At 40.9% G+C, this 23348-nt stretch overlaps 1 protein-coding gene across 2 annotated transcripts in view; it reads left to right on the top strand.

The window, feature by feature from the left end:
* The first annotated feature begins 6516 nt into the window (after positions 1 to 6516).
* DDX10 (DEAD-box helicase 10) overlaps positions 6517 to 23348 on the top strand; it is a 192613-nt gene continuing 175781 nt past the window's right edge. The window contains exons 1-8 of one of the 2 annotated variants that reach the window (XM_063430098.1): positions 6517 to 6872; positions 8373 to 8433; positions 8959 to 9089; positions 10503 to 10661; positions 11617 to 11737; positions 12697 to 12886; positions 15829 to 15955; positions 22075 to 22237. In XM_063430098.1, the coding sequence (XP_063286168.1) occupies positions 6669 to 6872; positions 8373 to 8433; positions 8959 to 9089; positions 10503 to 10661; positions 11617 to 11737; positions 12697 to 12886; positions 15829 to 15955; positions 22075 to 22237 (1156 nt within the window). In that variant the 5' untranslated portion in view covers positions 6517 to 6668. The remainder of the gene's footprint in view (positions 6873 to 8372; positions 8434 to 8958; positions 9090 to 10502; positions 10662 to 11616; positions 11738 to 12696; positions 12887 to 15828; positions 15956 to 22074; positions 22238 to 23348) is intronic. The other variant, XM_063430090.1, reaches the window with a different exon arrangement.

Here is a 23348-nt window from a genome sequence, read left to right as displayed (position 1 = left end):
CTCAGAAAGGGTCATATCCGTAGGTCCTCCTCACCCGCCGGGGCTGGGTTCTTCTTTGTCTCTAAAAAAGAAGGAGACCTACGCCCCTGTATAGACTATAGGGGTTTGAATAGGATTACGATAAAAAACGCCTGCCCTATTCCCCTTATATCAGAGTTATTCGACAGGTTGAAAGGAGCTTGAGTCTTCACTAAGCTTGATCTCAGAAGTGCGTACAACCTAGTCAGGATTAAGGACGGTCACGAGTGGATGACCGCATTTAATACTAGAATGGGACATTACGAATACCTGGTTATGCCGTTTGGATTATGCAATGCTCCAGCGGTATTCCAGGATTTTATTAACGATGTCCTAAGAGAGTACCTCCACATGTTTGTTCTAGTGTACCTAGACGACATTCTCATCTATTCCCCAGACCTAGAGACACATCACGCACATGTGAGAGTAGTACTCAAAACCCTGTTAAAGAACGGTCTCTACTGTAAGCTGGAGAAATGCCAGTTTGACCAAATGGAGATACAATTTCTTGGTTATGTTATATCTCCATCCGGTTTCCAGATAGATCCCCGCAAGCTGGAGGCAGTCTTACAGTGGCCGTTGCCCAAGGGCCTTAAAGCTAGACAACGCTTTATAGGTTTTGCGAATTACTACCGCAAATTTAGTAAAGGGTTTTCTTCTGTAATTTCTCCTATAACTAACCTAACCAAAAAAGGAGCAAATTGCAAATCTTGGCCCAAAGAAGCAAGAGAGGCATTTGAACAGTTAAAATCTTTATTTTCCTCAGCACCTGTCCTGACCCATCCTGATCCAACCAAGCCATTTATTCTAGAAGTGGATGCGTCAGAAACAGGAGTTGGAGCCATTCTGTCTCAGAGAGAAAGTCCTGATACGCCTTTACATCCCTGTGGATTTTTCTCTCGCAAACTCACACCTGCAGAGAAGAACTATGACATAGGGAATAGGGAACTTTTGGACATTGTACTTGCCCTTAAGGAATGGAGGCATCTCTTGGAAGGTTCCAAAGAGCCACTTTTGATCTTTACCGATCATAAGAATTTGGCTTATATTGGGGACGCTAAGAGATTGTCCTCTCGTCAGGCTAGATGGTCATTGTTCCTCTCCCGATCCAACTTCGTAATTACTTATAGGCCTGGGACTAAGAACACAAAGGCAGATGCACTTTCTAGACAGTTTGAGACAGATGAAGTTCCTGAACAGGAGGTATTTCCTATCATACCTCCAGAATGCCTCATTGCCACCATACTTTCCAAAGTGTCTTCTCCACTCTTCTGTGCCAAAATAGCAGATCAAACTCAGGCACCCAAGGGAAAACGTCCGGATAAACTGTATGTGTCACCTCCATTAAGAAAAAATGTACTTGATTTATTCCATGATAATCTCACAGCAGGTCATCCTGGAGTCCATAAAACCCTCTCTGCTATCTCCAGGAAGTTTTGGTGGTCTACTCTTAGGAACGATATCAAAGATTATGTGGGGGCATGTCAAATATGTGCCGTTTCTAAAGTTCCTCCTAGATCACCTCCTGGACTGTTACAACCACTGCCCATACTGAATGCTTCATGGACCCATTTAGCCATGGATTTCATTGTGGATCTACCCAGTTCAAACGAGTTTAATACAGTCCTTATGGTCATCGATAGATTCTCGAAGATGGCACATTTTATTCCGCTTAAAAAATTACCATATGCTCAAGATCTCGTTCAGATATTCTTGAGAGAGATCTTTCGGTTGCACGGTGTGCCCAAAAACATAGTGTCTGCCAGAGGTACCCAATTTATTTCTAGGTTTTGGCGTTCCTTTTGTAAACTCTCCTTTTCGTCAGCATATCATCCTCAAACAAATGGAGCAGCAGAGAGGGCCAATCAGTCTTTAGAATCCTATTTACGTTGTTTTATCAATGTCAATCAGTCTAACTGGTATGAGCTCTTACCCATGGCTGAGTTCGCCAGGAACAACGCGACTCATGAATCTTCTAATCATAGTCCATTTTTTGTGAATCAGGGTTATCACCCCACGGTTTTCCCTTTTGAATTGTGAGACACGGACATTCCTGCTTTAAACACCCGTTTAGAATCTATTCATTAAAACTTGGGATTCCGTTCATTCAGCTCTGCAAAAGGCTTCGATACTTGCGAAAGTCCAAGCTGACAAGAAACGGGGTGCCAATCCTGTCTATTATCCGGGTGACATGGTGTGGCTATCCACACGCCATATCAAACTTAAGGTTCCTTCCATGAAATTTGCCCCTCTGTACATGGGTCCTTTTCGAGTCATCCGACGTATCAATCCAGTGACCTATTCCTTGGCACTTCCTGCCCATATGAGGATTGCCAATTCATTTCATGTATCTTTACTCAAGCCCCTTACTTGCAATCGATACACTAGAATGTCCACACCTCCTCCGCCTTTGGTAGTGGGTGACCAGGAGGAGTACAAGGTTCGTTCTATAATGGATTCCAAAGTGTCCAGAGGTATCTTGTCCTATCTTGTTGACTGGAAGGGGTATGGTCCCGAGGAACGTTGTTGGGTTCCTGCTGACCGGGTTCATGCGCCCGTCTTGTCCGGTCATTTCACAACCGCTGTCCCCTCAAGCCGGGTCCTTCCCGCCCGGTGGGCGGTCTTCGAGTGGGGGGTACTGTTGCGGTTGTCGGCTCGCCGCGTGACAAAGCTGTTCCCAACCGGCACAGTCTAGCCGTCGGCACGAGCTTACCTGCTCACCGGCGAGCCGACAGCCGCTTCTCCACATCCTCCGACCGTCGCGCCCGGATCCAAAATGGCGCTGACCGCGTGGTCGCGCCTAAACTTAGCTCCGCCCCCGAAGTTTATACTGACGTGCGCGTGATGTCACGACGTCAACGCGCACGCACGTTTTAGGGTCAGAGGTCGCCCTCTGACCAATCAGACCTTTAAGAGGGATATTTAAATTCCTAGCTCACTCCAGTACCTTGCCCTGTCGTGGTTTCCTGTTCCTGGTTTCCTGTGAGTGCTTTATATTTGTGAATCTGATTTCTTGGTATCCTGATCTTGGCTTTTCCCTGGTTATTCTGAATTCTGGTTTCCCTGACTTGGCTTGAGTAAACGGTATTGTGTATTTTCTGGCTTCCTTGATCTCGGCTTTCCCTTTGACCATTCTCTGTCTCTCGTGTATTAGTCCGGCCATTCTAAGGTCCGGTTTACGCTCTGTCCTTTTATTTTCCTTTTCTTTTCTATGTATATGTTTACATAGTTTCTGCGTGCTGGACCACACTAGTAGTCATGACAAAGGCCTGGTAAGACGATACCCTTAGTTCTAGGGTGTGACACTATACTGCGTGCTGGATCAATATAATTCTGACACACACACAGATACCCACACTGGCACATGCACACAGATACACACTGACACACAAATACACAGACTGGCACATATACACACTGACACATACACACACAATCTGACATACATTGGAGCCACCTGTTAGCTTACCTTTTGGGATTCTGGCTGAGGCGAGTGAGAATGTAGCTGCTCACTCCAGCTGCTTGTGGTGCTGCTGCCTCCTCCTCCCTCTCCTGGCTGTCTCTTTAGCTGGGAGGAAGTAACAGGGTGTTTATGATTTCCTCCCAGCTGGCAGATACTGCAGGGGCCCGTCCGGCTCTTAAAGGGGCGGGCCCCACGGACCAGGCCCCTGCTATGAAATAACACCCACCTGGTGAGTAATCAATAGGGGGGTGGAGGGACAGTCATTAAAGACATTTATACGGTGTAATATCCTGGAAATTAAACACACACAATCTGACATACATTGTATGTTAAAGTGTGTGTGTGATTTCCGGGATATTACACATGGTGAGCGGGTGTCAGGGAGCCTAATTAAACCGGGAGACCTGGGATGTCTGCTTCTGCTGGCAATGCAGCACTGAGAGGAAGGAAGCCAGGAGGCAGAGGCGCTTGGAGCTCGAGCACAAATTTTGGGGTTAAACCATTACAAAGCGATTTAAGGCCGAAGGTAAGATGGCGCCTGGACACTCAGCCCCCAGAGCAACGTAAATTAACTTAAGTTATTATGAGGGTGGGAGTGTTTCTTTAACAGTGATTCATGCTGTTTCTCACTGTCAAACTGCAAATATACAATATATAATTACTCAATAAAAATATAATTAAAAAAATTGGAAGCAGATGGATAATGCTTAATGACACATTGGGACCTATTTAGAGTAAGGTTTTGATGTACAGAAGTGTGATGGGATCTGAACTAGACCCAAAATTTAGTAGGCCTAAAATCTCCACGTGGCATATACAAGTACAAGTATCTGTTAATTAGTTACACGTAGCTAGGAAACCGTCATCTGATGTACTGAGCATGTGCTAGATTTGAAAAACCACATCCCATTATCGCCTAGTAAGTCTGACAGGATTATTTTTTTACTAAAGAGATGTTTATCAGGAAGTTATGAATTTTGAATGTAGAGGGTTACTCTAACCACCATGACCACTTTAGTGTTTTGATATGCTTCACATCCAAAGAAATCTGCATGCTATGAGAAGCCTGTGATTGGACTGTGCCTTGGTAACATCAGGTTGAGATGCGGAAGGAAGCACCGGGAGGTTCGCCCGGAAGCGCCGGGAGGTTCGCCTGGTGCTAAATTCCAGGTGGGTAAAAACGCAACCAAAAGGGTTGGAGTAGCTGAAGTGGAAACATTTTCCAAGTCAGTTAAGCTTCCAGTGTGGCTTCAAATCTGAAATCTACTCTGCATTCCCAACAACTCTCAATTTAGTGAATAACACTAAAAAAATGTTTTAAAAATTGGAAATCCCCATTCTTCTCTCCTGGTTATGCAGAGAATGCAGTCTGAACTACACGATGGTTCTAGAAAAATGACACAACGTCCAGTGAAGGACCAAAAGAATCCTACAGTGGAGTTGGTGGGGTTGCAGGGTATAAGGGCATTACCCTAGAGGAAATGTAAATAAAGAGAGAAAGAGACTGAACCGGGATTATAACGAAATTCTCCCAATTATCAGTCCCTATACCCTGAATGCAAGTTGTTCATGATTTTATGGCAGCAAATTGCCAGTATAGAACTTGAATGAAATATATTGAAAAAAAATACATGTTTATTAAATCCCTCTTAGGGAACAAAGGATAAGAAATACAAGAACAGTGAAAATGTGTATATACAGTGAAAGAATAAAATATATATAGATATAGGAATCATCTGTTATTTGCTGAATGTTCAGTACATCTTTGTAGAGAAGTTACTAGGTTTATGTATGAGATAGATAATATCAAAATGTGATTATATAATTTGTAATTTGTAACAATATCTCAGTGAACCTAGGTAACTATTCAGTGTATTGGAGAGAGAAGGAAGCTGGGTCGCTTTGTCAAATAAATAAATGTCACCCTATGGAAAAATAAGGGGGTATACGCCAGCGCCGAAACGCGCGTTGAGCTCCTTTACCGCGACCACTTGGTCACTACTTGATTTAGGCATCTGTTAGTTGATACTGCTAGCTGTTAGTTGCGTTTATAAAAAAGCTGTTTACCGCGACCACTTGGTCACCACTTGATCTAGGCAGCTGCTAGCCGATACTGCTAGATGTTAGCTGCTAAAAAAGCTTTCTACCGCGACCACTTGGTCACTACTGGATTTAGGCAGCTGTTAGCCGATACTGCTAGCTGTTAGTTGTTATCATTCAGAGAGATTGTTTGCTATATTCTTAGGACTTAGGATCCTTATGTTGCTGACCTCACATCAGGATATATTAAGACCTAGTTATTGCAGACTGCTGCTTTTTAGGCTTGTACCTTTCGTCACCTATAGCCATCACAGCATCCTATGTTTATATTTAGTAATGGGATCCAACTTCTGGCAATAGGGGGTATATAGGTTTTATCCAATAGACCTCTCTATATTCTTACATTTAGGTCTGTGGCATTATAGCATTACGGGCTATTTATTCTGACGAAATCTATAGCAGATTAGTACCTACTATCAGCCTTATTTTTGACTATACCCCCTAATTTTTCCATAGGGTGACATTTATTTATTTGACAAAGCGACCCAGCTTCCTTCTCTCTCCAATACACTGAATAGTTACCTAGGTTCACTGAGATATTGTTACAAATTACAAATTATATAATCACATTTTGAGATCATCAATCTCATAAATAAACATAGTAACTTCTCTACAAAGATGTACTGAACATTCAGCAAATAACAGATGATTCCTATATCTATATATATTTTATTCTTTCACTGTATATACACATTTTCACTGTTCTTTTATTTCTTATCCTTTGTTCCCTAAGAGGGATTTAATAAAAATTTATTTTTTTCAATATATTTCATTCAAGTTCTATACTGGCAATTTGCTGCCATAAAATCATGAACAACTTGCATTCAGGGTATACTGATAATTGGGAGAATTTCGTTATAATCCCGGTTCAGTCTCTTTCTCTCTTTATTTACACTATGGTTCTAACCTATGCTGCATTGTCAGGATTTCAGGTGTCAATAAAGTTACGTGCAGTCTCCGTCAATACTACGCGACGCTCACACGCACACGTGAGTACAGGAAGGCAGCCACAGCCAGCTTACCGACGTCATCAGCGCGCGACTCACACATGTTTTAGTGCAGGCGAGCAGTGGCTGGGAGGATAAACATGGCAGAGCCGAGCACCAGCCAGGAGAAGCCGAAAAAGTCGCTAATCGATCCCAGGAACGACCCGGTAAGGAACTTCGAGAAATGGAAGAAGAAATACACGAAAAACAAAGAGAAATGCAAGGCTCGCAGGAAGCAGAACAAGAAACCCGAATGGCAGATAGAGAAGGAGTCCATCAACTACCTGGTACAGCGCTATTCAGAGGTAAGGAGGGGTCACACACCCCTGTAATTTCTCCTGTCACCTGTAATGTGTGTACTCTGGGGTGGTGATCACACAGCTTTGGATCTAGTGCTGTCATGGTTGCTCAGCTATCCATGGTTGCTATTATATTTATTGCCCTATGCTCAATGTCCTTTCCAGGAACAATAAATGTTTGTAGTGTGGATCACTCCAACAGGCAGCGCTTGCACTGTTTATGCACAATATTAAAACACGTTTGTGGGTAGCATGTTTTCCTTGTGTGCATTTTCTGACCACTAGTGCCCTGAGACCTGCAAAGCTTGGCAGATGTGATATGGAGAATTGTTAAGCACTTTCTCATCATGCTTAAAAAACATTGTTTTATATTTCCCTGTCTATTCAACTGTCTCGAAAGACAAAACCGTATTTTGCTGTGAAAAAAAGATTCCCTGCAGAAATATTTTGGACACTGGCACGTCTCAGTATGTACATATACCACCATGACTGCAGAAAAGGGATGCTCTGGGAACATAGTGTTGACAACACAAAGTCACTGTCAAATATATATCTAAGCAAGTGCTTTTACATTAGTAGTACCAACTCCAAATTATACATGGAACAAGAGCTTAACCCCTTAATGACATGTGTGACATGTCATGATTCCCTTTCATTCCAGAAGTTTGGTCCTTAAGGGGTTAAAAGAGTCTTAGACAGAGCTAGAAGTTACCCAACACTGCAAACTTTGGAGGGTCTACTCCCAGTGATGAATTTCTGCTCACTAGGTCTGGTTCTTTACTTGCCAGTGGCTAGTAGGCGAGTGTAACTTTTGAACTCTGCACTAAACAAAAAGCAAACATAGACATGACTTAGAAATTTGCATATAATGATTTAACTTTATATGAACCAATTATATGCACTACAATTTTTTTTCAGTTTGTTTTCGTTTATAAAAACCACAATGTTAGGACATATACAGGGTTATTTACTAAAGTAAGAATTTTCTGGAATTTAACGTGAAATTCAATTTAAGACCAAAATAACAACTGGAAAAATTCAAGTCAGCTATACTTAGAATTTGTTTGGTTCCTACTTTGACATTTGTTTTGAATTCCAGGCAGATACTAATTTTTAGTAAGTAACCCTGTTATAGTTATAGGTAAATGTGCTACATTTGTTCTGCTTGCACATAAGCACTTCACCGTACTGTCCTGTTGACGATGAGATGTTTCTCCTCTGTGAACACTTCATTGCTGTCTTGTATTGTCATTAAAAATGGAACAGTCCTAACTAAAATAACTTTTTCTGTAATTATTCGGAAAACATTTTAATGTTGAATATTTGACAGTTTGCTCATATTATATTATTGAGACACCTTTTACATTTGTTTAATGTACAGATTAAATTTAAATTGTTAAATAGATAATTTGTTAATGGCTAAATTTTAATGCATTTATGTTGAAAGGCAGCATTTTTTTTTTTTTTTAGTTTTTAATTTACACTTATTACTTTTTTATTTTACAGATAAATACCGGTGAAATTGTTAAATTCTCAGATTTCCCTTTGTCAAAAAAGACATTGAGAGGTGGGTACACAATATTTTATGCAGCTATTTTTGTAATGTGACTATAATGGGTTTAGTTTTTTGATTTTGCGATTTTATAAATATTTGATGTTTTTGTGTAAATAATACACTAATTATGCTACATGACAGTAGAAATGATGAACATTTGCTAGACAAATGATATATACATTATTACTTTAATTATGTGTTCTTTTTATAGACTTTCTCTTCATGTAGAGAAACTGTAATATGTTTATCACTTGTGTGTGTAGTTTTTTTATTTTCCCTCTTGTAAACTGCAAAGTCTCCCACTTTGCAATTAGATTTGGTCTTTTGCTGTAGTTTATTGCATTATTTTGGGGGGAGATCTTAGAAACTTTCCCTGTTTTCCTTCTTCTGCCTTGTCTGTGGCAAGCAAAGCGTTTATTGTGGTCTCTTGTGGAATGTGTTTTACTGACTGTTTGTACCTTTTTATCCTGTAGAAATTACTATTTTTTTTTTTTTTCAGTAACATTTTTATATATTTCATTTCTTCTTATCTCTCAGGTTTGGTGGAAAGCCAGTACCGACTACCTACCGAGATACAGAAGCAGACAATAGGCTTGGCCTTACAAGGAAAGGATGTTCTCGGAGCAGCTAAAACCGGGTCTGGCAAAACGCTGGCTTTTATTATTCCTGTAAGTAAATCAGTCCAGCGTATTGGGTTTGTTGGTTTTTAGTCAGATCCAGAATGACTGGGAGTGAATTGACACATTGTCTTGGGCATAATAGTGATTATTCTATAACATGTCATCAAGTGATATTTTTGTTTCTTTTTTATGATGGGGGGTGGTGGGGAGGAGACCATAGATTGCCACAAACATGCCCTCCAGTCCATAGCCTCTTCAGCGTACTGAATTGATTATGGTGCAAATACTTTGTTCTTGCACACTTTAAAAGTTTCTAGTTTTGGAAATTTTGTATTTGCTGGGAATGCACACATGCAAGTGAGTTTGTAACAATAATGAACAAATTGGGTCTAAAGGCAAATCAACAAGCTGGGGTTTTAGTATTTCTCAGTTCAATTTCTTTGGCATACTGACTAAACCTGGACCTTTAATGTCCATTCAGAACTGTGTTTGGGATCTTTCTTATAGGATATTCTCTGTATTATGGCATGCACATGCAATCACCCCTATTTATCTCCATGCTCAGCTCAGAGTGCAGATCACACATGCTCTCCAATAACCTTTGTTGCCATTCAGTTCTTCTCTGTAAAAAGCAATGGATTGGTCGTGTGTGTGTGTACGCGCAATTGTTCTTTGTGAGTAGCTTTTTTATTGGACTTATCACAGCAAAAAAGTACTGGGCAAAATGGGAAGGATCGTCATGGCAACAAGGCTTTTTGTAGAACAAGCATTACTGAGTCAAATAAGATCAGAATCATAAAACAGTGTACAGAATCGTACACGTGTAATAAAATAAAAGATTTGCAAGCAATTATAAAATCGTGGAGGATATTAACGGTTCAGATAGTGAATTAAAGGGTTAAAATAATTATTTTCAGAATCTTGCAGATGCATTCTATTGTAATTGTTTTTTTTTTTCTTTTCTGACAAATGCATAAAAATATATTGTACACCACTGAGTTTCAAAGCTGTCCCCCAAGCATACTTGGTGATATTTAGAATTGACAAAAGTTTTAATTCAACTAAATGGTTCAGTTGTTGGGCTTGCTTCATTTATAGTTTTGGTGCAAATGTTTATTTTTTTGCAGTCCCGGGGAGGTGAATTATCTTTCTGTTTCTTGCAGCAACCATATGGTCAGGAGTTAAGGAGTTTTCAGGGCTAAGAAATTTCTAAATTGTTATTGTTGCTGCCATCCAGTCGCTGCTTGGTTCCATTAAGTAGAGTTATTTCTGTTGATAGTATTGGAATAAGTAAAACAGGATAACCTGTTGCTGCTCATCTCCAGTTTGATGCATTTTTTCCCAGAATGTAGTTTCCTGCAGTTTTTATTTCTAAGCTGTGAAATATCTGTTCTAGGCATTTATTGGATGCTGCATTTAAGTTTCCCCCTCTACCTCCCATAACGCTGTTTTTTCCGGCAGGCTCTGGAGTGCCTTTATCGCCAGCAGTGGACATCAGACGATGGGTTGGGGGTGCTGATCATCTCTCCCACCAGAGAACTGGCTTATCAAACCTTCCAGGTTCTAAAGAAGATTGGACGAAGCCACGAGTTCTCTGCAGGACTGGTAATAGGTGGAAAGGTTGGTTCCTTTATTTCTAGTGTGTTAGATGGGAGGGAGAAAAACAGCTAATCTCTAGCTTCAAAACAAAAAAAACAGAAGGATAGTCTTTCTACATATCTGGAATTTGTTACAATTAAAATGTGACATCACTTTGCCGTCATGCTTTTATAATTCACATTTTATTTCCCAATCTACTGTATGTAAAAACATGAGTATTGCTGCTTCTTCACGAGTATATCCGAACCTCTTAGAAAATATGCAATATCAAGCTATATTTAATGAATTCTATCTCCATCAATATTTCTGTAAATGATGAATCCTGAAATGAATACAGTGTTAAAGAACACGATGTTTAGGTAACCCAAAACAGAATCCTGTTCAGGCAGTAGCTTTTTGTTTAAGTATATTCTAGCTAGTCAAAAGTTAAACTTATTTATTTTAAATTGAAAGTAACTTTGTTAATGAAAGTGACATAAAGATTTAATGTGCGCCTTATATAGAACATATGGTGGGGGGGAAAAGCCACTTTTTGCAGGTCGTCAACAAAGGATGAACAAGATGTCACAAAGAAAGCTAGCCACAGAACATGAAATGTGAAGGGCATTTAGAGTGATGGGATCTGTGCTTCTCTGCACTACTAGATCACAAATAACAAATTAACACAACTGCAGAGGTCAGTAAAACTGATCATAAACTTTCTGTAGATACATATTTCCTCTAGGCGTTAAATTCTTCTAGGAACTATGAGCCATTTTTCATTGGTCGATTAATCAAGACTCTTCCACTAAGCTGATATGAGAAATTTAGCAGAGCTATGTAACTTCAACCTCCAGAGACTATTGATATGATATTTGGGGGAGGGGGAGCTGCTTAAAATTTGTCGGGCATTGTGGATTTCTAGTAATGAAAATTATTTAAAAGACCAACAGCCGTGCTTTCTTTCTTTTTTATTTTTGCTGTTACATATTTTCAGGATTTGAAGCAGGAATCCGCTTGCATCCATCGAACCAACATACTTATTTGTACCCCCGGGCGCCTCCTGCAGCACATGGACGAGACCTCTTTTTTCCATGCGACCACTCTGCAGATGTTGAGTGAGTATGAGGGACTGTGGATGTAAATACAGGAACCGTTTTAACTGCTGTCTCTCAGCTGCCAGGGTAACCGAGAAACGTTAATAATGTCTGAGAGAGCGTTTAAAAATTTAAAAAGCATGCCTGGCGAGAGTGGAATTTATTATTAATCTAAACCGTCTCAAAATGTTTCCAATAAAATGTTGCTGGTTCAAGCAATTGTTTCTGGGGTTTTGTAGATTGAAAAATTAGTGAAGTTGAATATTTGGTGGACCCGTAAGGACACTGAAATCATTACAAAGCCAGCAGATATCTTTTTGAAATTATGGACCTTGTTAAATAGAAATTGTAACTCTCTTCTTTTTTGTGTGTTTGTATGGATTTTCTTTTTTTTTTTTTCTTTTTTTCTTCTTTGCTTTGTTAAATAAAATGTTGAGGAGAGATTTCTAGCAATGTGTGCATGTGTAGTAGTTACGGTGCCAGTCGTGTACTGGTGTCCTCCCCGTTGTAAGTATTCAAACATTTTAACTCTTGCTAGGAGCTTCCGTTAGCTCTCCTGAGCTAAACCCTACATTGAAGGGCCTGCCCATTGGCTGGCTGACAAACCATTAGAAGATGGTATTGTGCTTTGGGGGAACACGCCAACCACCATAACCCCTGCAGCGCATTGTAGTGATTATGGTGACAGGAGAACCCCCATTGTAAGAAGTCAAACCGTTGAATTTTTTTTTTTATTTGACTTCTTACCTGGGGTCTATCTGGCATCGCTTTGTGCCTCCACTACCGTGCAGGGCTTAGCTCATTGACTGACAGACATCAGCTGACTACTTACAATTTGAGGCACCATAACCACTACAGTGACCTTCTGTGGTACTTGGAGTGGTCTTTTACAATTCACCGCTGTAATGTGTTGTTTGTAGGTTTAGGTGTAATGTTGAATACATTGTTATGACTTCAATATATTTTCCTTTTTGTTCTAGTTCTTGATGAAGCAGATCGGATCCTTGATTTGGGGTTCTCTGAAACCATCAATGCAATTGTAGAAAACTTACCAAAGAAACGCCAGACCCTACTCTTCTCTGCAACCCAGACAAAATCTGTGAAAGATCTTGCTCGTTTAAGCTTAAAAGATCCAGAATACGTTTGGGTTCATGAAAAGGCAAAATTCAGGTACATTTCTTTGGCTTTTTTTTTTTTTTTTTTACTGTAAAATGTTTTCACTAATTTTTATGTATTTTCATGATGGGTGACAGACATATTATTAGTAAAATGTACCGTAATGACAAATGCTGTGTGTGATGCATCATACGTTTGTGTGATTTATCATATTGCTGCTATCAAACCTGAATGCCTTTTAAAGGGACACTGTAGGAAATCTAACCACTTCATTTTATTGAATTGGTTATAGTGCTTGGAGTCCCCAGGCATTGTCCCTACCTTCAGTGTTTAACCATTTTCGAGGAATTATAACACTGAATGAGGGTACCTGGATTCCCATTGCTCCGCCCCCACTGGAGGTTTGGCTAAGGCAGAGATTACATACTTCCTTCAAGCTGTACCAGCAATTAGCACGGTGATGGGCTAAAAGCAGTCAGGTGGTACTATTGGCCTATCGCCTATTACTTCTCAGGCTAATGCTTCCACCTTAGCCCAAGCAGAGGGAATGTGTTGCTGGGGAGGACAGTGCCAGGAGACTCAAGATGTTAACACTTCAATGAGATGAAGCCCTGTTGGGCATTTGTAGCTTGTCCAGCCCCCTCTTTTTCATTAAAGACTTGTAAAAGAAGATAAAACTTACCTGGAATCCATTGCTAGATTAAGTTCTTCCATGCCTCGTTCAACATCACGCTGCATCACTTTTACCTTCTTTGTGGTCCATTTAAATTGCCCTCATAGAAAAGCACTTGATTAGTCTGTTCTCACAGCTGTGAATCAGTGGGGGGGATGGACAAGGAAGGGTGAAAAATAAATAAATGCAGATTTCAGTGTAGGGAGGCATGGGAGAGTGCACTGATGAAGGGGCTTGAGATTTTGTCTCCCCCTTGCAGGTGTGTGTGTGTTCCCATTCCTGCCCTCAAGGGTAGAAGCTGTAAATTCCCTTCGCCATGGCAGTTTTCAAAATTAATGTGAAGTAGCGGTGGGCTTAACACAATGTGAACTGAATCCCTATGTTTGTTTGCTGAGAGGTGATTTTAAATAGCCTTAAAAAAATTAGAAATGCATTTTATGAGTGCGCTGTTCCTTAATCTGTATTACTAATTAAGACACAATTGATATCTATTGTTGAAAGGGAGGGTTGTGATTACATAAAGATTCTCCAGGGTGCAGGTAGCAAACTCCTGGCACCATAACCACTATGTAGTGCTTCATTTATTATCAGAAATCATACATTTTATATACTGTCCATTATCCATATGACATCCAATGATTTTTACAGTGTAGCTTTCAAATAACCACAATTCAATTTTGAGTGAATAAACCTTTTATTATTGGTTGTATTCACTGCCGTTTTTTTCTCATTATATAGGATCCACACTGCCACAAGTAGTTCATGAGTTGGGATCACAACAGGCAAATATGGCACACTTTAGTTAATGTTACGTATAGATTATACGCAGTCTCCACATTGTTACAGTAGAAAGGCCAAGTTTAGAGGTGCACTACACTGTTTAAACCTTAATGGCAATCATTATTGAGCTGCATATATATATATTTTTAATAGTACACTGTATGTTTTGCTGTATACACATCAGAGGTTTGCCATAACCTGTTTATTCTTTGTAACGGTTATTCACTTTCTGTCCCAGCCTCATAGTCATGTTTACCAGAAACCACCTCATGTCATTGATTCTATTTATGGGTGAAACTGGTTATGTTTGTAGGTGTCGTACATCTAACCCAGGTTTTAACTACAAAGCTGTTTATTATACAGTGAAATTGAGCTGCAGAAGGATCAGTGTATTATAGGTGAACAAGGTGATCCCTGCTTCCCCTCACCTCCGCTCTGGAACGGTCTGATATTCTTGGGTAAATTAAATTTAGAAGAACATGATCTGCAGCCAGCTTGATTTATGGGGTTTATATTATGTGGCAGCTTCGCTAATGAGGCAATATTTTAACTTTTTACTAAAAAGGAGTGCAGCTGTCAAAGTCTCCCCTCTCCTGGTATTATCTTGTCTTACACACCCTGCTCGGGAAGAAACGCTATGTGCGAGCAATTCCTTTGACAGGCTGATCTGAACGCCTCTAATAAATTTAAATACTGTAGTGATTAATTAAAATGAGCAATTATGCCCTCCGACTAGCAATTACCAAGCAGTGAGCTGAAACCAGTGGGTATGTTTATCTCACACCACTGATTGATTCCTGCTTGGAAATGGGATTCTAGTGAAGTCAGACTCCCCCTGTCATGCTGTGCTCAGCACAGAGGGAATAGCAGAAAGGCTTTGTAAGAAAGGCTTTGTGCAGCCAAGCAGAGCATGAGCCGATCCACAGTACAGATATGACTTTTACAAAAAAAGTTAAAATTTGTTCAAAAAGTCATTTTTTTTCATTTATTTATTTTCTTGTACAATAATCTTTAATTTATTTTTTGTATTTCTTTCACTTTTTTAATGTTCTGTTTAATTCAAAATTTGAGTGAATAGTTTATCAAACAAACAATTCTGATCTGTCCTGGCACAATCAAGGCACAGTTTGCATTTCTCTTCTGAAAAGTGGTTCAAACATGTAAAAAGGGGTGGGGACCCCAAATGCAATATACATACAGGTTCCACTGTTTCCATAGTGATTGTCCTAATTTTACAACTTTAGACTGCTTTTCAGAAAATAATTTTTCACATATAACCCTCAATGTTTCTCTTTCTCTGTTATCTCTAATAATAGTAGTCATAATAATAATAATAATCATCAGGCAGCCAAGATGGAGATTCCCAGTTCCAGTGTAGAGTTGAATTTAGATGGCAGTAGTAAAGAATGTTAGCAATCCTAAACGGCATTCTTGAGTGAGAACCTATGGAAGGAGAAATTAATAAGCAATTTCCCATGTACGAACTGAATTTTTTATTTTTAATGACATTTTAACTTTTTTTTTGTTTTGTTTTTGTTTTTAGCACCCCTGCAACATTGGAACAGAATTTTGTTGTTTGTGATCTGGAACAGAAGATAAACTTATTGTATTCATTTGTGAAGAACCACCTAAAGAAAAAGAGCATTGTGTTCTTTGCCAGCTGCAAAGAGGTATGGTATTCAAGCTGCTTACAAGAGAAGTGAAACCTGTATCATTTTAGTTACATCTGCTTCTTGTATACTGTCACACTCAACCTCAGTAACAAACACAGAGCAAAGATTGTAAAACCAGTTTTAAATTAATTTTTATTTTACCCGGTTTTAGTAATGCAGATTCCTTGACTAACAGTGGAATGTAAAATAAGGCACAAACCGTAAATACAGTTGCTTGGTAAAGGCTAAAGGCCATGCATCTGAATATCACTGGGCATGTAGTGATGTCTCTGTAGAACCCCTTTCTCTATGCTTCTCTTGTCTTTCTTTGAATGGTTGGCGTCGATGAGTTGTGACATATAAGATGAAATCTCTAATATCTGGAGAAGGCAGGAATGCCCATAATCCAATGCTTCAGGGAGCTCCTCCACCTCTAGCCCCCTTAGAATCCTCTGTTCTGTTTCTGCCTCCCAGGCTAAACTTCTAACTAAAGTAAGATTTTATTATCTGCAAACCTGAAGTTAAGGGGTTGGTCCTTATTTAGGGAGACCAGGTCCCCTGCCAAGTCATGTATGGATCAGTTTAACTGAGAAGTACATAAGGTTGACAATGTTATCATAGGGGGTTCGTCTGTACTCTGGCAGGACACGTGGAGTCTGCACTGTTCTTACATTGTCCATTGATGCCTCTTCTTTAAGGTTAGGTTGATGTCCATTGTGAACACATAGGCTTGAGCTCAGGAAAGGTGTTGAAAGTGCCTAGGGGCACTCTGTGAAGGAGTGACATCTAATCCTCCACTTAACCCAGTCTTATGTTCTATTGTCAGACAGCTGGGAAGAGGTTTCTCCTGATTTGCACATGCAGTACAACCTCTGTGCAGATGATTACTGACCACAGCTCTGACTGTTGAGGTTCAGTGTGAAATCATTGAATTGCATCGTGTGTGAGTGAAGGGGTTAATGTTGGTTTTAAAAGTGAGACACTCTCCTAAGCATGCCTACCTTGACTCGGTGCTGCTGAATTTCAAAAGGAGCAATTTAGTCAGATGACCACTGTTGGCTTTCATGTGTTGTAAGTTTAATTACTAAACAGTGAACTGTGATGTGCTAAATCAAATGGCAAATTCAAATGAGCTGAATTTAACATTCATGATTCAAACTCATTATACAGGTGATACTCGAAAAATTAGAATATCGTGCAAAAGTTCATTTATTTCAGTAATGGAACGTAAAAGGGGAAACTAATATATGAGATAGACGCATTACATGCAAAGCAAGATAGTTCAAGCTGTGATTTGTCATAAGTGCGATGATTATGGCTTGCAGCTCATGAAAACCCCAAATCCACAATCTCGGTAAATTAGAATATTTAATGCAATCAATAAAACAAGGAGTGTACATAGAACAATATCGGACCTCTGAAAATTATAAGCATGCATATGGACTCAGTACTTGGTTTGGGCCCCTTTTGCAGGAATTACTGTCTCAATGTGGCGTGGCATGGAAGCTATCAGCCTGTGGCACTGCTGAGGTGTTATGGAAGACCAGGATGGTTCAATAGCTGCCTTCAGCTCTTCTGCGTTGTTCGGTCTCATTTCTCTCATCTTTCTCTTGGCAATGCCCCATAGATTCTCTATGGGGTTCGGGTCAGGCGAGTTTGCTGGCCAATCAAGCACAGTAATCCCACGGTCATTGAACCAGACATTGGTGCTTTTGGCAGTGTGGGCAGGTGCCAAGTCCTGCTGGAAAATGAAGTCAGCATCCCCATAAAACTCTGCGGAAGGAAGCATGAAGTGCTCCAAAATCTCCTGGTAGACGGCTGCGTTGACCCTGGACTTAATGAAGCACAGTGGACCAACCCCAGCAGATGACATGGCTCCCCAAATCAACAGAGACTGTGGAAACTTCACACTGGACTTCAAGCATCTTGCAGTGTGTCCCTCTCCATTCTTCCTCCAGACTCTGGGTCCTTGGCTTCCAAATGAGATGCAAAAGTTGCTCTCATCAGAAAAGAGGATTTTGGACCACTGAGCAACAGACCAGGTCTGTTTTTCTTTAGCCCAGGTAAGATGCTTCTGACGTTGTTTGTTGTTCAGGAGCGGTTTGACAAGAGGAATACGACATCTGAAGCCCATGTCCAGGATCCGTCTGTGTGTGGTGGCTTTTGGTGCACTGACTCTAGCCTCAGTCCACTCCTTGTGAATGGCCTTTTCCTGACAATCCTCTCCAGGCTGCGGTCATCCCTGCTGCTTGTGCTTTTTCTTCCACACTTTCCCTTCCACATAACTTTTATATTAATGCGCTTTGATACAGCACTTTGGGAACATCCAACTTCCTTCGCAATTACCTTTTGAGGCTTTCCCTCCTTATGGAGGGTGTCAATGATGGTTTTCTGCACAATTGTCAGGTCAGCAGTCTTCCCCATGATTGTGATTCCTACTGAACCAGACTGAGATACCATTTTAAGGGCTCAGAAACCCATTGCAGGTGTTATGGCTTACTTAGCTAATTAGAGTGGGACACTGTGAGCCTAGAATATTGTACCTTTTCACAATATTCTAATCTACTGACGTATTTGGGGTTTTCATGAGCTGTAAGCCATAATCATTGCACTTATGACAAATCACGGATTGAACTATCTTGCTTTGCATGTAATGCGTCTATCTCATATATTTGTTTCCCCTTTTACTTTGCATTACTGAAATAAATGAACTTTTGCATGATATTCTAATTTTTCGAGTATCACCTGTATGCTATGTAGTTTTTACAAGTGACTTGCCTAGCGTAGATGTGGAAAATCATTCTGTTGCTTTGATCATTTATCAATTCATCCCCTTCTTATTTTTTGTTTTATTAAAAGTTATAATGCTATGTTTTAATATTTATTGTGTGGATGTGTGCTTAAAGGGACACTATAGTCACCAAAACAACTACAGCTTCATGTAGTTCTGGTGTATATAGTTTGTCTTTGCAAGCTTTTTAATGTAAACACTGCCTTTTTAGAGCAGAGGCAGTGCTTACATTACTTTTTTTTTTCTTTTTTTTTTTTTTTTAATTCTTTATTTTTGCGTGCATGAAAGATAACACAGCTTTCCTCGCCACAACAGCGTTTGAGAGCCAAAGCATAACACAGTTACTATACAGTCATGGCATTAAAACAGTGCACATTTTTTTTTTTTTTAGTGAAAACAAGCTTATACGTTGTGAGGCAATATATGAGCAGTTTGTTGGTAAAGACATGTAGATTGCCGCTTGTTTAAGCTAAAGGTATGCAAAAGTTAATAGATTAATAGGCATTAACTAAAATAACATACGCGTAGGCATAAAGGTTAAAGCATTAATTTCAGGCTTAGAGTGCTAACTGCTCAGGAGGGTAGTCACTATAGCATGGTATCTTATTACATAAGTATTCTAGAATGCAAAGCTGCATCGATATTACAGGCACCTTTCCCTGCTCTGTGAACAGGACAGGTGGGGTACACGGTTAAATAGAGCAATGTGTCACAAAACAACAGTTGGTTTGCGGTATTAGCCACGGTCATGGTGCGGTATCACGATTATAAGGAGGCTCACACATAGAATTGTTTGCTAAATAAACGAACAAACCGTATTGCGCAGCTCAGCGCGTATTACACCACATATTATTCAATAAGGTTAAGTAAGAAGCGTATAAAATTAAAGCAGGAAAACAGGGTTATAAAGCACGTAAAACTTTCTGCTTTATAACATTAGCATATTAGCTCAGGCAGGTTAAGCTAGGCAATCGATTGACTAGTTTGGTCTCGTCTAAGGTGAATAATCCGTTGAGCAATAACATAACATCAGGTCAGATACTCTCGCCCTGCACCCACTCAGCATATAAAAGCTAAACTCCAGGCTATACAAATATACCTATCGGCTATATCTACTAAGGATAGCTCTAATTGCAGGTTGGTTAGTCGAGTGAAGTAGGTATGGTAAACAAAAAGAAATTAAAACCCAGATTAAGACATGCTACACATATTCATGATCTATAAATCATTAATGCGCTCTAGGAAAGACAGGTAATATATGGGCTAGCAGAGTAATGATAAAAGAGGCAAAATCGCAAAGTCAAAAGAGACTGGTAACTGGATAGCGTCCAGGTGATTTCGGCAGGGGTTAGTCGGTGTCCTCCGGTGATAGAGGGCTGGCAGCGTGGAAATTAGCTTTGCTGCAGGGTGGTCAGCAGCCCATTCATCCAATGCCTGCAGTGGGAGAGACGCTGTCACTAGTCGAAAGGTTCAGGCCTTTCCCCCAGCCCCACGTCTCCTCATACTCAGGTGATATGGTCAGGCCGAGGAGACAAAGACGGGGTGTAAGCTGCAGTGCCTTATCCCCAGGCTGCAGTGCCTTATCTGTCCCTGTTGGGCCCGGGTAGGCGCCCGCATGTGTTGTAGCCTGCCTCTTCATTTGAGGTCGCGGTCTTCCTCCATGCTGCTCTGCCATGCGGTAGACAGGATTTCTCCCAGGGCATGGGTCGTACCGGCGGTGGGGGCTCACGGCCGGACCATGATGACAGCGTTTGACAACCCTCCTCCGCTTTTTAGCTTGTGTGGTAGGGTTCTGCTTAGCAGGCTGTGGCTTGGCTTTGCTCCGCTCAGCTTGTGCTTGGGTGCCAGGGCTCTGAGGTTTACGGGGAGCCTTCCGGCCTCTGGAGTGGCCTGGTGGACGTACCTCTGTGTGGGCCTCCTGCCCAGGATAGGATGGACGAGGAGCTGCTGCTGCTTTGTTTTCCTGCGCCGAAGGTAAGGCTTGAGAGGGGGGTCTGTGTTGTAAGCGCCTACAGAACGCTTGCCAGATTTGTTCAAACTGGATCTCGGAGTGCAGTCTCCATTGTTGGAGCTCTGGGCTCTCCTCATGTAGCTGGGGGTGCGGTTTGGTGGCCATCTTGGGTGCTTTGTGTGACCCGCCGCTCGGCGATATTTTCCCTTGTTGTAGGTGAGGATGACCTTCCAGCGGGGACCGGGATATCCCCCGCCGGTCCATAGGGGGGGGTTGCGGGAGAACGGGTGAGCCGCTGTGTCGGGGGATCGGCCGCCTCCCCCGGCCTCCAGGCCGCCATCCATGCTAGGCCTCAGGCGCATATCGCAGTAATAAGCAGGAACAGTCGCTTGTGTGGTACCAAAAGGTTCTGCAGCACTTCGCCCGGCTATTGGTAGCCCTTTTTGTAGCGTTCCTGGGCTGTGTTGTGGGATTTTTCCCACTATATTAGTCGAATAAAGCTGGAGCTGTGTCTACATGCGACTTCTCAGCTCAGCGTTCAAGCCCCGCCCCCCCCTTACATTACTTTTTAATAACACCTCTAGTGGCAGTCATTCTGATGACCAGTAGAGGTGCTTCCTGGCTCAGTGCTGCACAGTGTGCAGAACTGATCCAGGAAGCACCTCTATGAGACTGGTGCAGTGCTGCAACAAAGGTTAAATACCCTTTTAACTAGAGGCAAGGGTGGGCAGTCACCTAAACTGTGTTTTTAGAGCTTTAGTGTCTGGAATGCATGTTTGTATTCCTGACACTATAGCGCTCCTTTCACCCTGTGTGCATCACGTGCTTCAGACCCCGTGGCAGTCCCTCTGAGGATTAGTGGGTAGTGCTGAAGTCCTCAGCTGAAATCACAAATCTTTAAAATTCCAGTAGCTTTTTGTAATTCATGCAGTTTGTTCATTGTCAGATTTGATATTCCGGCAGTGTATTTTTTTTTGGGGGGGGGGGTTTCTTTTTACATTATCAACCATATATCATTGCAGTGTTTAGGTCATTGTAAATTTACATAAACCTCATTGAGCACTATATTGTGACTGCTATTAAGAGGCAACATGCACCATAGTCTGCCCCACTATTTACAATAAGAAGATTGGGGTTATTAAATGATTTAGTTGTGTTGAGATCTTTGGGGAATGCGAAGACTAGCTACAAGAGACCTGACGTTTCCTGTTTGGTTTAACCCCTTAAGGACCAAACTTCTGGAATAAAAGGGAATCATGACATGTCACACACGTCATGTGTCCTTAAGGGGTTAATATATATCTTTTGGATTATGTGATGAATACATTTTATGCATTATGTGTAATCTCCTATTATTGTCCATGTTGGAGTAATCACAATATTGTCCCGTACCAGGTGCAGTACTTTTTTCGGACGTTTTGCAGGCTACGGCCTGGTACTCCCATTCTGGCTCTCCATGGCAAACAGCAGCAGATGAAGAGGATGGAGGTGTACACAGACTTCGTGAGAAAAAAGGCAGCCGTGCTGTTTGCCACAGACATTGCAGCTAGAGGCCTGGGTACGTACATTCCTTCCCAGCAAGATTGACATGGTTTCTAATCTTGTTTTGCACACTTGCCTGTTCCACAGTGTGATGTCATGCAGGTGTGTACAATTTACATGGAATTGCACTGAGCCAGCAACCTAGATGCAAATTGGAGAATTAAAGTGAAACGAAAGTTTTTAACATGGCATTGTTACATTTGGGTGTCTTTGCATATAATGCACTGCCTGATTACTTGTATTGCAGTGGTTGGCTGGAGATAGGTGTCTAATAGGCATCTGGTAGTTCATCTGTCAGAAACCGTGTCATGTTGTACTATAATGCATGTTTCTTTTATACTTTCTATTGGACTTACAGACAAAGGAAACAAATGTGAAAACTTCTATTGGCTTTTACATATTTGCAGTTACAGAGAACCCCTTTCATTAAAAGTTTCTTTTGACTGATGATTCGCAAATTGAGCAGTTCCTTTGCAACGTGTGTTTTGTGTGTGTGTGTGTGTGTGTGTGTTTGTGGTCTCACCTTTTCACACACACACTTACTTGTTCCCTCCACTCACTGCTCCCGGTCTTGTAATCGCCTTGATGCCAAACTCCAGCTTTGTAAACAGAGGGCACTCACAGGACTTTTATATGTTTCCACTTTTGAATAATCTTTTTTTTCACTGTAGAATGATGACCTTTAAATTGTTCAGAAATGGTCTCATAACCCTTCCCAGTTTGATGCTTCTTTAAGATCATTGCTGATGTCTTTTCTCCTTGGCGTTGTGTTAACACATACCTGAGTGCTCCAGCCAAGCAAACTGCTAAAACTTTGGCTTTTATAGAGGTGGTTACATTTGCTGATAAATTAATCCAGGGCATTTGATTAGCGGCACTAGTCTGCTACTTGGCCTACTTAATTCCTTACTAAATTTATATTTCAAGTTCTAGGCTAAATAGTTTCTCACCAAAGGCTAATGGTGAGTTTGATAATTGAATATGTGTGCATGTATAGTGGGTATTCGGTTGTGATCATGTATACATAATTTAATATACCGTAGGTATTTTTGCACAAGCTAATACTTTAAATCTTTAACAGATTTGTCACTGTAATTATTTAAAGTGACAATCAAAACATTACAACC

This window comes from Pelobates fuscus, chromosome 1 (genome assembly GCF_036172605.1).
Source record: "Pelobates fuscus isolate aPelFus1 chromosome 1, aPelFus1.pri, whole genome shotgun sequence".
Taxonomy (NCBI): domain Eukaryota; kingdom Metazoa; phylum Chordata; class Amphibia; order Anura; family Pelobatidae; genus Pelobates; species Pelobates fuscus.
This window is presented reverse-complemented; position numbering and strand designations above follow the sequence as displayed.